The sequence below is a fragment of the Myodes glareolus genome, chromosome 2, assembly GCF_982192425.1.
Source record: "Myodes glareolus chromosome 2, mMyoGla1.1, whole genome shotgun sequence".
Lineage (NCBI taxonomy): Eukaryota > Metazoa > Chordata > Mammalia > Rodentia > Cricetidae > Myodes > Myodes glareolus.
Window position 1 is genome coordinate 110,288,094 of NC_142027.1, and position 15,279 is coordinate 110,303,372.

Below are 15,279 nucleotides of genomic sequence, written 5' to 3' on the forward strand. Positions count from 1 at the left end.
GTAGTCCTCGCACGCGGAGGCAGGAGGCAGAGAGCGCGGCAGGCAGACGTTCTGCTTCCTTCCGGTCGCCATGGACTCTTAAGGGGTTGCTGCGCGCCATCTCCTGGGCTCCGTGGCTGTGTGCGTTAGTTACCGGCCTTAGTGGAGGCGCGGGTTCGGTTGAGCCCTCGGATATCTATGGCTCCCCTCACGCAGCAGCTGCTCTTTCAACGCGGGCGACCCAAGACCAACAGTCTGGGGAAGATCCGGAGTCTGGAGTAAGAGCTAGCGGTGTTGAAGCGGATCGGGGCGAGGGGTCCTGCGGGATTCTTCCCCCCGCCTCCCCACGGGTCGCCTGATGGGCGGAGTGCAAGGCTCAGATCCCTCCCCGTCCCTGCCTGTTGAGGTTATTCTGTTAATGGGGTTTTAGGTCCCCGTTAAGCCTGTGTTTCGCGCCCAACAGTGATGCGAGAGCGCTTGGTAACCCCAGCCCAGGGTCAGGTGGACCTGCCGCAAGCTCACTCAGCCCTGCGGAGGGTGGAAAGACAGTTAGCACTCACTGGGATGTTGAGGAAGTGAGTACCACAGAAGGAGCATGCAGGAAGGAGAAAAAGCATTCAAGGGGGAACTTGGAGGCCTTAGGTTCTAAAGTTGTTACGAGATCTAGCACTCAGGGCCCCGTGCGTTTGAAGTTAACCTGGGCTACGATTTGAGACCCTGTCTCAAAAACAAAACTTTTTTTTTCTTTTATCTTTTTTGTTTTTCGAGGCGGGGTCTTTCTGTGTAACGGTCCTGGTTGTCCTGAAACTCTTTGTGGACCAGGCTGGCCTCGAACTCACAACCTCCCAAGTGCTGGAGGGAAGTCGGGCCAGAGAAATGGCCCCTCTTGTAAAGGTGCCTTTCACCAAGCCTGTGGTCAATCCCTAAACCTGACCTCCTTACCTACACCTTGGACTGCGTCCATTCATACACACACATACCACACGCACATGCACACTATAATAAATAAAAATGTAATCTGAAAAGTGGGGGAGATGGGGGCTGGAGAGATGGCTCAGCAGTTTAAGAGAACTAGCCGCTCTTCCGGAGGTCTCGGGTTCAATTCCCAGCACCCACGTGGCAGCCCACAGTTGTCTGTAACTCCAGGTCCAGGGGATCCGACATCCTCACACAGAATATATACAGGCAAAACACAAGTATGCATTTAATAAATCTTTTTTAAAAAGTGGGGGAGGCTAGAGCTGCAATGGTAGAGCCCTTGTCGGATTAAGAGAAAGCTGGGGTCTCCATAGGCTTCCATCCCCACCTGAACAGATGCAGGTGGTGATAAAGGCGGGAGAGTACGTTCAAGACTTTCCTGGACTACACAGTGAGTTGTGGATCGGATGTCTTTGAGTTTTGAGGCCAGCCTAATATATGTAGTGAATTCCAGGCTAGTCAAGTCTAAAAAAATAAGCCCAGGCTTATTCTTATCCACAAGAGATTGCTTGGTGCACATCCCTTTAGGGTAGATGGGAGTAATTGGTGAAAGGGTCTGTCTGCCCAGCCTCCTGAGCTTTCCTTCCTCTCTGCCCTCCCCTCAGTCTCTCAGGACTGAAGCTGCAGTCAGAGCACTTGGACCCCAGTCTCCTGGGGCGTCTGAAGCAGTTGAGGGAACTTGACCTCTCTGACAACCTGCTGGAGACGCTGCCTGCCAACCTGGGCCTGTCTCAGCTGCGCATCCTTCGCTGTGCCAACAACCAACTGGGGGATGTCACTGCCTTGAGCCAGTTCCCGCACCTCGAGGAACTCAGCCTGGAAGGCAACCCCTTCCTGACGGTGAGCGGGGGTGGGGGGGATATATGGGGTCCATCTAGCTCAGTGCTAAGGACCAGGACTCTGGGGCAGACTCAGGCAAGACAGGGTCTCATGTAGCCCCGACTAGCTTCAAATTGTGTTGCCAAAGATGGCCTTGAGCTTCTGATCCTTCTGCCTCTGTGCTCCAGAGGTGGCCATGCTCCACCAGGCCTGGTTTATGCAGTACTAGGGATCAAGCTCAGGACTTTGAGCATGCTACGACAGCGATCCCTCAACGGGGCTGGGTACCCACCCTGTTTGGGGTTGTGTTGTTTTGCTAGTTTGAGACAAAGGTTTGCTTTATGACCCAGGCCAGCTTTCACTTCACTATGTATCCCAGACTGGCGTCCAACCTCGGAGCATCCCTGGTACATAGTCTCCCTGAATACTGGGATTACAGGCTCTCACCGCTACTCCTGCCTTTCAATTCTTCCTCCGCCCTTAGGTCAATGACAACCTGAAGGTCTCCTTTCTCCTGCCCAAGCTACGTAAGGTCAATGGCAAGGACGCGGCCTCCACCTGCTCACAGGTGGAGAACCTAGATCGGGAGCTGACCAACAGGGTAAGGATGGTGGGAAGCTGATGGAGATGGGTCCTTGGCCACGTCAGCAGATACTGAGGGGGAACAGAAGTGGATTTGTGTGTGTGTGGGGGTGTAACAAAGATCTTACCCTGACAGCTGCAGGTCTGGTGTGTTGAGTGGTTCTGTTGCTTCTCACGTTTGGAGGCCCTGTCTCCGAGGCGTACAGTCAGGAGGTAGAACTTTGCGGTCAGCTGGTTTTTTTGAGACGGGGTCTTACTGTATAGTCCAGATGGCCTAGTACTCTTCCACTTCAGCCTCCCAGGTGTTGGAATTACCAATCTGCCCAGGTGAACCAGGTTGGTTTCAACTCAAGTGACTTAGGTATTGCTTGTAGAGAATAAGAGGCTATGTTTGCAGAAGTTTCCAGAAACTGGTATGGTCAACACACCTTGTGCCCAGAAAGTGATAGGGTGGCGGTGCTGTGTGTGGCCAGGAGACCCAAGCTGGACTGGCCCTGGATCGGGTGGGTCCCTCTTCTGCCAGGTCACAGCTCACTGGGAGAAGTTCATGGCCACTGTGAGCCCTGAAGAGGAAGCTGCTGACAAACTTCAGGCTGACTTCGTGAGGTCTGCAGTCAGGGATGTGCACTATGGCCCTGAGTCTCTCAGCGAGTTCACGCAATGGCGGGTATGTCACTGGGGGACACTGTGCTGAGGGTTGGCTTCCCTGGTTCTTGGTTGTCCTGGGGACGTCCCTGACTCTGATGGATTGAGGGACAGTGGGGAGTGGGGTGGCTCAGGGAATGGTAGCCCTCTTCCTCCTTTGAGAGGCACAAGCTCCCTGGGACCAGATGTCTGAGGAGAGGCTAAGGGCACCAGAGACTGTGCTCGGCCTGCTGAAGGCCTGACCCCACCCAGGTGCGGATGATCGCTGAGAAACTGGTAACCTCAGGTGGGACCCAGGTACAGGAAGCCGACATACCAAAGGAACCTCCACAGGCCTCAGCTGCCTCCAAGCTCAGGGTGAGTATGTTTCCACACGGCTGTGAGGGCCACTGGATCTTCCTGAGCTGGAACAGAGGGAGGCCTCTGCGTGAGCTCAGGGAAGCCAGACCGCAGAGGGTCTCTGCGTGAGCTCCGGGGAGCCGGACCACAGAGAGTCTCTGCATGAGCTCAGGGGAGCCGGACCGCAGAGGGTCTCTGCGTGAGCTCAGGGGAGCCGGACCGCAGAGGGTCTCTGCGTGAGCTCAGGTGATGCCCGAGTATGTTAGCTAGCCCTTGCTGCGGCTCGCGGGTAGGAAAGGTTCGTTTCAGTCCATAGCTGCTCGGCTCCAAGGCTGTTGATAGTGTGAGCTGACAGAGTAAGAATGTGTGTGAACATCGTGGCAGCCAGTGTCCCTATGTCCCCTCAAAGGGACGCCTCCCAGTGCTAAGTCCTTTCCCCTATACTGTACTGAGTGGGGCTGCAGGCTGGTGAGGCAGCTTTTCAACCTTTGACCCTTGGAGAACATTTTAAGTGTCCAGCCCTAAACACAGGCCAAGCTCCCCCTATGACGGTGGCTTGGTTCTTGCCACTTCATTCTTCATTCTTTGGAGAGGGTGTAGTTCAGCCTGTAGCCAAGGGAGGAAACCCTTCGGGCATGGATGCAAGTCCCCCCACCTTCCACAGGCCAGAACGGTGGCCTCAAAGCGGCCAGGTAACATCCCACTTGACCTCCCTTCCACCAAGCGAGTGTGTTTCGCCTCCCCAGCCCAGATGGAGGGTACACCGGTGGAGTCTGATGGAAGCCAGGTAAGATCTCCGGACGGCAGAGGGAGGGTGCCAGAGGGAGCAGGCCAAGTGGCAACTGGAACCGTTTGTACCCCCACAGGCTGCCCTACACCTGGAACCCCTGCACTTCCTGCAGTGCCATAGCAAAAACAACAGCCCGAAGGATCTGGAGACTCAGCTGTGGGCCTGCGCCTTTGAGCCTGCCCGGGAGGAGGGTACGTGCTGGGGCTGATGAGCAGTGGGAATCTTGGGCCACACAGTGATGCTCAGTGGGAGTCAGATTAAAAGATACCGGGGGAAATTCAATGAGATTGGCTGTAGGGTAGAAAGAAAGGGCTGGAAGTGGGTGGTTGGCATAGCCTTTAATCCCAGCACTCAGGAGGTAGAGGCAGGAGGATCTCTGTGAGTTCAAGGCCAGCCTGGTCTACAGAGTGAGTTCCAGGACAGCCAGAGCTACACACAGAGTAACCCTGTTGCAAAATAAGAAAAAGGCAGGTCTGGAGAGACACTCACTGGCTAAGAGTGCTTGCTGCTCTTGTAGAGGACTGAAGTTTGGTTCCTAGCACCCACCATGGGCTGCTCACAACTGCCAGTAACGCCAGCTCCAGGGAATTTGATGCCCTCTTCTGGCCTCTATGGGCATCTGCACTCGTGCACATACCCCCACATGGCACAGGTACATAACCACTGTTTTTTTTTTTTAAGGTAAAAAGGCCATGGATGTAGTATAGTGGTAGAGCACTTGCCTATCATGTGTGAGGTCCTGGGTTCTATCCCCTGTACCTCTAATAATAATAATAGTAATAAAATGGTCATGGAGGCCAGGAAAAGGGACTCTAGGGAAGAACTTTACAGAAAAGATGTTTATGTGGCTGATACATAAAACAGGGCACTCGGGGGCCACGTCCCAGACTGTGGCCACGTGTGGCGGAGAAGCTGTTTGCGTGATAGACTGCCAGACAGGCATCGTACTCCATAAATACAAGGTGCCAGGCGAGGTGAGTGCCGGGGCCCTCTTCGTGAAGACTGCTGGGTCCTGGGACAGAAGCCCTGACTCTGTTCCCCATGACTTTATTTTGGTGGGGATGGAACCCAGGGTCTCGGACCCACTATGAGCCCTTCCCCCAGCTCCTCATGGCCCTCTGGGAGCTTTTGTTTTTGTCGTTGAGACTCGCTGCCCCAGGTGAGCCCCCCAAGCAGGTTGCCCCTCGTTCCCTGCTCACCACCATTTTTCCTTCCTCCCACCCTTGTCAGGAGTTCTTCTCAGTGGCCTGGACGGCCCTGACGGTGGTCACGCAGGCAGGCCACAAGAAGCGCTGGAACATGCTGGCTGCTGCAGGCCTGCGAGGCATGGTCCGGCTGCTCCATGTCCGTGCAGGCTTTTGCTGTAGCGTTATCCGGGCCCATAAGAAGGCCATTGCCACCCTCTGCTTCAGCCCCACCCACGAGAGCCATCTCTTCAGTAAGACCTTCAACCCCGAGCTTCCTCAGCATCGTAGACTTTCCGCCCTGGTGCCCTGTGTCTCTTTCTGGGGGTGACGGGGTTCACAGGCTGCTGGCTTTGGTCACAGGTGGCTTTGGTCAGATGTGAGTTAGCTTCTTGGCCAACTGGGATCTCTATTCCAGCATGCTATGTGGCCTTGAGGTTTCCTAGCAACCGAGGCTCCTGTTTCTCTGCCTGGGACCAGGGGAGATAACCCTGCCCCTGGGGTGTGGTGAGCCCAGCGAAGGTGGCAGATGTGCTTGCTACACAGATGGCTGTGATGCTGTGCACACTGGGTTCAGGCAGGACTGTGGGGTCGTGGCTCCTGAGTTCTTGCCCTAGCCACAGTCTGCTCTTCCTGCCTGTGATTAGTCGGTTGAGGGACCCAAGCCACAGACTCAACCTGCTAGAGGGGCGGGAACTTCTCGGGGCTACCTTTTTCCTCCATCCCTCCTCAGCTGCCTCTTATGACAAACGGATCATCCTCTGGGACATTGGGGTGCCCGACCACGAATATAAATTCCAGGCTAGGTGAGGCTGCAGGCGGGCCTGGAGCGGGGCGGGCTGCCGAGGGTGCCGGTCACTCGCGGCCCATAGTTCATGGTTTTCCACCATTGGCAGCCAGCTCCTCGTGCTCAGCTGCAGCTCCACCCCCTTGCGCCTCTGCCCTGTCGCCTCCTGCCCGGATGACTTGCTGCTGGCTGGCTGTGAGGGAGGTTGCTGCTGCTGGGATGTTCGGCTCAATCAGCCCCAGAAGCAGAGGTGAGGATGCCTGGGATGCCTGGAAAGCTTGGCCCAGGTGTCATGGGTTTACGTGGACCCTGGGCACGTCACAGTGCTGCTTGGGCTGCCTTGGAAGCTCTGTTCAGGGGCTGTTCTCTTAGTTACCACATCACAGACAACTGCCTGAGCCCCAGTCCTGTCACTCAGCAGTGTGACTCTTCCGCCCTAGCATGGTGGCCCCATCTGTGAGGAAGAGGCAGTAAGGTATAGCCCAGGGATCGTGGAGGTAGAGATAAGATGTATGCAGGGAAGCAGCTTTGATGTTGCTTTGTGGCTATCTGCCCATGTGGAAAGACCTGAGACCACTAGGGTTCCTGTCCTTGGCAGTAAATATGAGGGCTGGGGCTGGAGCTCAGTCAGTAGAGTGCAGAGATGCACGGAGCTCCCAGTGCCACATAAACCAGGTGTGCTGGCCTGTGCCTGCTATCTCAGCTAATGAGAGGGTCAGAACATCAGAAGTGCAAGGTTGTCCTCAGCTCTGTGAGAGTTGGAGGCTAGCCTGGGCTGCAGGAACTCTTGTGTGAGAAAACAAGTAAGGCCCTAGGGGTAACTTCCAAGGGGCGTGTCCTGAGGGTGCATCCTGGTGACTGATTGACAGAACTGCTCTGCAGAGAGCCTGGAGCTGCCAGAGGACAGCAGTGTGCAGCCAGCTAGGAATGGGGAAAGGTCATGGACCACCTTTGCTTGGCAGTTGGAAATGTCACTGAGTGAGGCTCCCAGGCAGTGGGCACTGAGTTTTGTGGGCTATGGTATCAGCAGAATTTGGTTTGTTCTGTCTGTCATAGAAGCCCATGCGTAGAGATGGGGTTTGAATATTAACACTGCCCTTTATCCAGAGAGGCAGCAACCTGGGAGGCCTCGGGGAGTCTGCCTCCTGCCTCCCCTCACCTGAGCAATCTCTAGTTAGGATATTATCCATCTTTACAGTGACAGGTCTGTGTAGTCCTGGCAGTCCTAGAACTTGCTCTGTAGACCAGGCTGCTGACCTCAAACTCAGAGATCTGCCTACCTCTGCCTCCTGAGTGCTGGGATTAAAGGTGTGCGCCATTCAGTGTAGCAACATTAGGAAAAGGAAAGAGATTCAGGGACACTGCCTGTTTCCCAGGTCTATCTTCATTAGCATTCTTTCTTTGAGACCAAAGTCAAACAGCGTGAGGTGCGAGTTCCTTCCTGTAAATGTTTATTAACATTTACTGACTTACCTGTGTAGTGGGGCACACATGCCATAGTATGCACATGGAGCTCAGAGAACATGTAGGAGTTGGTGCTTTCCTTCCACCGTGTGGTTCCCAGGGACTGAACACTGATCGTTGGGCCCGGCAGCAAGCACCACTCCTGAGCTCTTAAGTACACTTGCCTATGCTTTGTAAGTGGCAGTCTCAACGTAAGGAACAGCCCCAAAGGGATTTCGGGGTGCTGTCAGGAGTTACTGCTCTCAGGGGGCAGCAGAAGCGTGCAGATGTGGCATCCCGCTGCTTGGTGGAGTGTGTATGTGGGTGTGTGGAGGTTGGAGGACTTTGGAGTTGGTTTTCTTTCCACCTTGACCTGGGTTCTGGAGGTCAAATTCGGGGCACCAAGCTTGCATAGCACTCTACTTCCTGAGCCAGTGAGCCCCTGCCTTTCCGTAGCTGTTCTGTCCTTAGTTGGGTTGGGAGGGGCAGCACTGAAAGTATCTGGCCTGCAGTCCTGGAAGACCAGCCCGTGAGCCTGTGCTCCTACCCGTGACTACTCACACCCCCAGTAGGTGGCTCCCCTTCGGGACAAAGCTAAAGGTCTCTGGGCCAAGGACCAGGCAGCCCCTTGAGTGAGCACGTGGCTGTGCATGGGTAAGGCTAATGTCTTCTGCAGGGTGTGTGAAGTGGAATTCATCTTCTCTGAGGACTCTGAGGGACAGAGAGTGGACGGGCTGGCTTTTGTGAATGAAGATGTTGTGGGTGAGTGAGCCCAGCTGGAACAGCTTGGGCTGGGACTTCACTCTCGGGGTGCTGAGGCACCCATTGGAGAGCAGGGAGGTTGTGGCGACAGCCGACCTGGGCTCACATCTCCTCTCCCTGCAGCCTCCAAAGGGAGCGGACAGGGCACCATCTACCTGTGGAGCTGGAGCCAGACATGGGCAGGCCGGGGCAGCCAGTCTGTGTTGCCTGTGGTCATCCTGGCCCGGCTGCAGTGGTCATCCACCGATTTGGCTTACTTTTCTCTCAGCACCTGTCCTGGTGAGCCTGCCTACCCCATTGGTGGGCATCCCCTCTTCCCCTCCCAACCCGGCCCCATCTTAGGTCCTCACTTGTCCTAGCAGACAAAAATCTCGTGCTGTGTGGGGATGAGGAAGGCAGTGTGTGGATCTATGATGTTGAGCACCTGCTAAAGCAGCGGCCTCCACTGGCAACAACTCTGCAGGCCCCAACCCAGGTACTGCTGGGCACCCTGCACACTCTTCCTGATACCCTTGGGCTGCTGTTCAGTAGGCAGGAGCCTAGTGCCTTCTTTTTTCCCCTCAGATCCTGAAGTGGCCTCAGCCAATGGCACTGGGCCAACCAGTGAACAAGACCATGATAAACACAGTAGTGGCCAATGCAGCCTTTACCTACCTCAGTGCTCTGACGGACTCCAACATCGTGTCCATCTGGAGGAGTTGCTAGCTTGCCCAGAGCAGTGGACCAGGGACACGGCTTATTAGCTTGGGGCTAGTGGTAGAGGAATTTGTACCAATGAGTATTTTTATTAAATTCTCTATTGTGAACTAGAGGCCGGTGGAAACTGAGTGGAAACACAGGCCTCTCTGGGGTTCCTACCTGGATTAATTCAGGCATGTCCAGCAGCTGAGGCTGCAGAGATCCAAAGCCTGCTTCATCATTCTGCCTCCCCAGCAGCCCCAAGTTCTGCCTCAGCCTGTGGTTAGGGTCTCTGTGTGACAGAGAGGTCACCTGCCACCATCAAGTAAGTCTGAGAGCACACATGCTGCAGTCCTCTGGGGCCCACCATATACTTTATTAGAAAAGTCACAGTCTATGTACAGAACAGGAGTGTCCAGCCAGAGAGCTGAGTGCCTGTCGTCATCACGGAGTACTGAGAAGGCCCTGAGGGTGTAGGCACCAGTATGCAGCAATGCTCCTTTTAGCCTTTTAGCCGCTACTCAATTCCTTCTTGCTTGTCCTTGATGGCCACCTGAAGAGAGAGGACAAAGGCAGTGATTGCACTGGAATGACCCCAGTGTCCCCTGCTTGTGTGGCCAGGAACCTGTACTCCAGAGAATACATGAGGCAGACCAGTCAACAAAGGCTCCGGGTGCCTCAGCAGGTTCTACCTACCCTGCTCTGAACCACCCGCCTGCTGAGAACTGGGGCTGGAGCCAAGTGAGATATGCCCAGCCGGGTGAAAACATTAAAAGGTGTGGCTCACACTGAGGGCCCCTAATAACTGCCTCCTACCCTTGAAGAACAGTCTCAAAGGCTTTATGACCTAGAGAAGCCAGTGGCAAAGAGGGGAGATTTTTGATGATGGGGATGATACTCCAGGCCTTGACTGTGCTGGGCAAATATTGTACCACTAAGTTAGGCCCCAGCCCCTCACTGGAGGGTTCTAGTGGGAAGGTTGCAGCTCTACTGAACCGTGCGGCATAGCTCACAGGCCCCTGCCCAGCTCCTCACCCGGAATCGTTCCTCCAGAAGGGAGAGCTCACTGATGAGGTCTGTGATGGCATTGGTGAAGGCCTCCTGGGGACTGTAGTCTGGGGTGGTCTGCACACGAATGATGATCTTGTGCTCCAAGGGGTGAGGGACTTTGTAGCCGGCAAACAGCACCTGTGGGTCCTTCAGCAGCTGTCTGAGAAACATAGACTGTGAGGGAGGAGGTCGACCCTGGCTGGCTTTCTAACCAGAGTAGCTCCCTGCCCCCAAGTGTAAATAAGGAGAATGGTGGTGTGGTGTAGGCCCGTCAGTCCAAGACCACCTTAGCCAACCTGGTGAGATTATCTTTAAAAAATAAAGAGGGCTGGGGGTGTAGGTCAGTGCTAGAGTACTGGCCGAACACACATGAGGCTTGAGGTTCCCGCCCAGCACTAGGGGGAGGGGAAATCAAGTTAAAGGGACTTAAGGCCTGTTATCTATGAGACCAAGGGCCTTGGCTGGGAGCCAGTTTGTGATGGCATCTTTCATCATAGAAGCTGAGAACCTAGACAGTGGCTGTGGAGCGCACCTAGGCCAAAACATGGCCAAGGTTGAAGTGACCAGAATACAAGGCCCCATTCCTAGGTATAGCAAGCAGGTGGGAAGAGAAGGGCCAGGCTCTGACGACCCCCAGGCAGCTGAGGGAAATGAAGAACCTAAGGGCACGGGCTCTAACTGGCCCCTGCCATACATCTGAAGAGTTGTAGAACGGGGTTGGAGCAATGGCTGCTCTTCCAGGGAACCTTGGTTCTCACATGGCAGCTCACAACTAAGAGTTCCAGGGGGATCCAACACTCATGGCATGCAAGGGCACCATATGCTACACAGACCTATGTGCAGAAAACAGCCTTGAAGAGTTAGAGGTTGAGCTGGAGAAACAGCACAGTGGTGGAGCACTCATTGCTCTTGTAGAAAATCTGGGTAACTGCAGCTCCAGGGATCCAACAACCTTTCCTCGCCTACTCAGACACCACACTCACAATACATACATTAATTTAATTTTTTTGTTTGTTTGTTTTTTGTGAGACAGGGTTTCTCTGGCTGTCCAGGAACTCACTCTGTAGACCATACTGGCTTTGAACTCAGTGCCTGCCTCTGCCTCCTGGTGCTGGGACTAAAGGCGCGCGCATGTCTATTCTATTCTTTAAGCTGCAGGCTGGCCTGGAGAAGGGGCTTAGCAATTAAGGGGCTCCCAGCACCCATGTGGCAGCTAACAACCACCTGTACCCCTGTTCCAGGGGCTCTAGGGCCTTCTGACCTTCATGGGTAACAGGCATACACATGTGGTAGACATATGTAGGCAAAACATGCATAAGTTTTTGGGTTTTTTTGTTTTTAACTTAAAGAGTGGAGAGGACCCAAGGCAGTTCCCAGCACCTGTGAGGTGGGAGTCATCTATGGCTCCAGCTCCAAAAAACTCAGTGCATCCGACCTAAAAAGGTGCTGGCACTCACACTCAGGTACAAAACCACAAGTTTTTACAAAGTTGAAGGACAAAGAAAAGGAGCTGCAGGCTCAGCAAACCATCAAATGCAGGAGGTGCCCCTGCTGGCTTTTTGTTTGTTTTTGTTTTGAGATGAGGTCTCTATGTAGACCAGGCTGACCCTGAACTCAGAAGAGCCCTGCCTGCCTCTGCCCTCCGAGTGTGGCAGGTATAGGTGTGTGCCACAATACAATCACCTGCTGACCTCTTGATGCCCATTAAAATGAAAACCAGCTTTGCTGGAGTCCCCGGAACTTGATTTTAGCCAAAAGACCAAGAGGCAGTTGCTGAGAGTCAACTGCAAAGTTTTACATTACATAAATTAGCCTACACAAAGCTCAGGGCCTCAGCAATGGGAAGGTACAGGCAGGGCTCAGGAGTCCCTAATGGGGTCATCCTCCATTATGTAGTGAATCAGCCTACACTACACAAGACCCATGTGAGCAGACCTCACTGGCCAGGCTGGAAGGAAGGATCTGACCTGATGTATCAGCAAGCTAAGGAGAGACTGTTACAGGATACATACTCAACTTAGAGCCCTGTGATACCCAACCCCCAGGGCCTCTGGCCTGGGACTTACGATTTGATGATGTTCCCCAGAGTGTGGTCTTCTTTGTTGATGGTGAACAAGCAAGCATTGGGCACCTTAGTGTCCTTGTTAATGGTGATTCTGGAAAGAGACAGGCAAAAGCTGAGGGCGACTGCTTTCCTGAGCCTACATCCAGCCAGCCCTTGAGATGCTGGCACTGATCCTCCAATCAATATCCCCTAGGGGATCAGAATGCCCCCTTTGTGGTCAAACATCCTTGAGACTGCATTTGGGGCTGTTCCCACTACCCCAGAAACCAAGGCACACAGCTCTTTCCCACATATGCATTAGCTGCCTTAAACAAGCTCTTGACTAAATTCTTTCCTAGAAGACAGCAAACAGCTGGGTGCTGGTGGCACACACCTTTAATCCCAGCACTCAGGGAGAAGAGGCAGGCGGAGCTCTAGTTCCAGGCCAGACTGGTCTACAGAGCAAATCCTAGGACAGTCAGGGCTACACACAGAAACCCTGCCTCAAAATACAAAAAGAGCTGGGTGATAGCAGCACATGCCTTTAATCCCAGCACTCGGGAGGCAGAGGCAGAGGGATCTCTGTGAGTTTGAAGCCAGCCTGGACTACAGAGCAAGTTCCAGGACAGCCAGGGCAACATAGAGAAACCCTGTTTTGGAAAACCAAAAGAAAACAATTAAAGAAAAAAAAAAGCTGAACTGTAGCTTAGTGATAAAGCAGTAACCCAGCAGGGGCCAGACCCTGGGTTCTACCTCCAGCACGACAAAGACCAAACAAGGAAACCTCTTTACCTACCCATGATGGCCCCTTATCTATACACCAGGGACCCTCATCCACATGGGACTGCTCCTTCCCCCCTCCTCCAGGACAGGGTTTCTCGATGTAGTCCTGGCTGTCCTGGAACTAGCTTTGTAGACCAGGTTGTGCCTCAAACTCACAGAGCTCCACCTGCCTCTGCCTCCGAAGTGTTGGGATTAACAGCTTGCGTCACCACTGCCTGGCTAAGGATTGTTTCTTTTTTCTAAAGCAGAATTCTCAAATTTAACACATAAATATGTATTTCCTTTGTCCACGCTGAGATCAGTGAACAACCTGCAAATTGTTCTTTCCTTCTATCATACTGTCCCGGGCATTGAACTCAAGTCAGTAGGCTTGACTGTGGGTGCCTGAGCCATCTTAGTCCTGACCGCTCTTTTCTGACAAGCTGTCTTGTACACCAAGGATCATTAATAGCATCCTTTGCCTCTGCCCACCAGATGCCAATAGCAACCGCCTGGGGACAATCATAAATGCTTCCAGACATGACCAAATGCTCTTGCCAATGGGGCACCAACAGGACCCTCAGCTGAGAAAATGCCCTCAAGGGAGGCTGAATTAGCTGACAAAGATCAAACACAAAACCCTTCACAGAGGTCTCTTAGAAGTGCGAGGTCAAGTCACAGACAAACCCAGAGAATTTCTTTGAACTTCATTATTGGCTGACTGACTGACACAGGGATGAAATGAGCCCTGTGTGCACTAGGCAGCAATTTACCACTGTGCTCTACCTCCATATATTTATTTTTGAGATAGGGAATCACTTTAGCCCAAGAAGACTTCCAAGGAGAGTATCCAGAGCTGGAGAGATGGCTCAGAACTTAAAAGCACTGGCTGCTCTTCTAGAGGACAGAAGTTCTTTTTCCAGTAACCACATGGCAACTTAAAACAGTAACTCAAGTTCCAGGGTCCTGACACCCTCACAAAGACATACATGCAGGCAAAACATCAATGCACATAAAATATAAATAAATGCACATAAATTTAAAAAGGGAGGCACGCAGGAAAGAAAGGTTTTTAGCAACTTTTTGAGTCAACAAATGGTTGTATCTGGTTACCATTAAGACAATTACATGCAACAGGGCATGACAGCACCCAGGAGGCAGAAGCAGGTCAGCCTCTGAGTTTGAGGTCAGCCTGGTCGACAAAACAAGTTCCAGGACAGCCAGGGCTGTTACACACAAAAAACCCTATCTCAAAAAACCAAAAGCAAGTCGGGCGGTAGTTACGCACGCCTTTAATCCCAGCACTCGGGAGGCAGAGACAGGCGGATCTCTGTGAGTTCAAGGCCAACCTGGTTTACTGAGAGGGTTACACTGAGAAACCCTGTCTTGGAAATATATATATAAAATCGTTAATAAAAATCACCAGTCCTGCTTCATTAAACCGTTGAGTCCTAACATTCTTTTTAGCAGGGAAACCACGAATCCCTGAAAATCTAGGGGAAATCCTCAGGCTGCTGAGTGAGAAGGCAGCTGTGACTCCGTCCCTTCATCGCTGCCGTCATGATCCTCCTGCCTCAGTCGCCCAGTGCTGGAATCACAGGCGTTCGTCACCAGCGGGTTGTGAGTTCTAAAGCCATCACTGTAGCATGGATGATGGCGTTGCAGACTAGTAAAGAGAAGGCCCAGAGGGAAAGGGCTTTGGAGCCTGACGTTCTGGGTTCGAATACAGTGCCAGCCACTTCCTAAGTGGAGCAAGGGACTCAGTGTCCCCGAACCTCAGTTTTCCCACTGCAAAACGGATGCACTCGGCGAGGCTTCGCAACGCCGCCTGCTTCGGCACAGCCCGCCTCGCTTCCCCCGGGCGGGAGCAGTGTGGCGCTCCGCCGGGGCTGACGGCCAACTTACTTCTTCTCGCCCTCGAAGAGCAAGAACGACTCGAAGGCCGGAGGAGCGTTCATCCTAGCGACGCGCTCTGTCTCCGAGACTCCAACCCGCAGCCGCCGTCACCACACCGAGCCCCCGAAGCGCGACCACTTCCGGGTCACGCGGCCGCAGCCAATCAGAGTGAGCGCCTGGCTCCGCGCCTCCTGGTGGACCGGATGACCTTCCACAGGCGCACGTCGACAGGGCCGAGTGAGACCGCGAGCTGTGCGCACGCGCAAGTCTAGTCCGGTCCGTTGCTTTCACCCGGCCGCTTTTGGGCGCCTGTGCGGGGAAGGCTGAGCCACCTGCAACTGGTCCGCCCTGACCTGGCATCCGAGCTGTACGTGTAAAGTCGCCTGTGTGGGCTGCTGCTGCAGGACCCCCGGCTGGGTCGACACCGGCGTCCTTGTGAAGTTTGCTGGATGAGATTCAGGAGAGCAGGAAAATGTGTAAAGGTCGGGGAAGAGCTTGGGGTGCCGGTGGATCCTCTCTTGGGCATGCAGATAACTAAAAA

General features: G+C 53.7%; 2 protein-coding genes across 3 annotated transcripts; one reads left to right on the forward strand and one right to left on the reverse strand.

The window, feature by feature from the left end:
* Window positions 1-43: 43 nt before the first annotated feature.
* Lrwd1 (leucine rich repeats and WD repeat domain containing 1) lies at window positions 44-9,119 on the forward strand. Of its 2 annotated transcripts, none has more exons than XM_087903523.1 (15): window positions 44-257; window positions 1,563-1,797; window positions 2,261-2,377; window positions 2,882-3,025; window positions 3,256-3,360; window positions 4,007-4,129; window positions 4,209-4,323; window positions 4,997-5,106; window positions 5,363-5,570; window positions 6,050-6,122; window positions 6,213-6,353; window positions 8,223-8,308; window positions 8,432-8,587; window positions 8,668-8,783; window positions 8,873-9,119. In XM_087903523.1, the coding sequence occupies exons 1-15, from the start codon at window positions 178-180 to the stop codon at window positions 9,011-9,013; spliced, it is 1,950 nt and encodes a 649-aa protein (XP_087759649.1). In that variant the 5' UTR covers window positions 44-177; the 3' UTR covers window positions 9,014-9,119. The 2 variants fall into 2 exon arrangements, with proteins under 2 accessions (XP_087759649.1, XP_048289822.3); XM_048433865.3 differs by having other exon boundaries at window positions 45-257; window positions 8,671-8,783.
* A 222-nt stretch (window positions 9,120-9,341) lies between these two features.
* Window positions 9,342-14,901, reverse strand: Polr2j (RNA polymerase II subunit J). Its single transcript, XM_048433869.3, has 4 exons — window positions 14,748-14,901; window positions 12,103-12,192; window positions 10,022-10,196; window positions 9,342-9,539 (listed from the first exon to the last, which is right to left on the reverse strand). The coding sequence occupies exons 1-4, from the start codon at window positions 14,798-14,800 to the stop codon at window positions 9,504-9,506; spliced, it is 354 nt and encodes a 117-aa protein (XP_048289826.1). The 5' UTR covers window positions 14,801-14,901; the 3' UTR covers window positions 9,342-9,503.
* Between the last annotated feature and the right edge of the window lie 378 nt (window positions 14,902-15,279).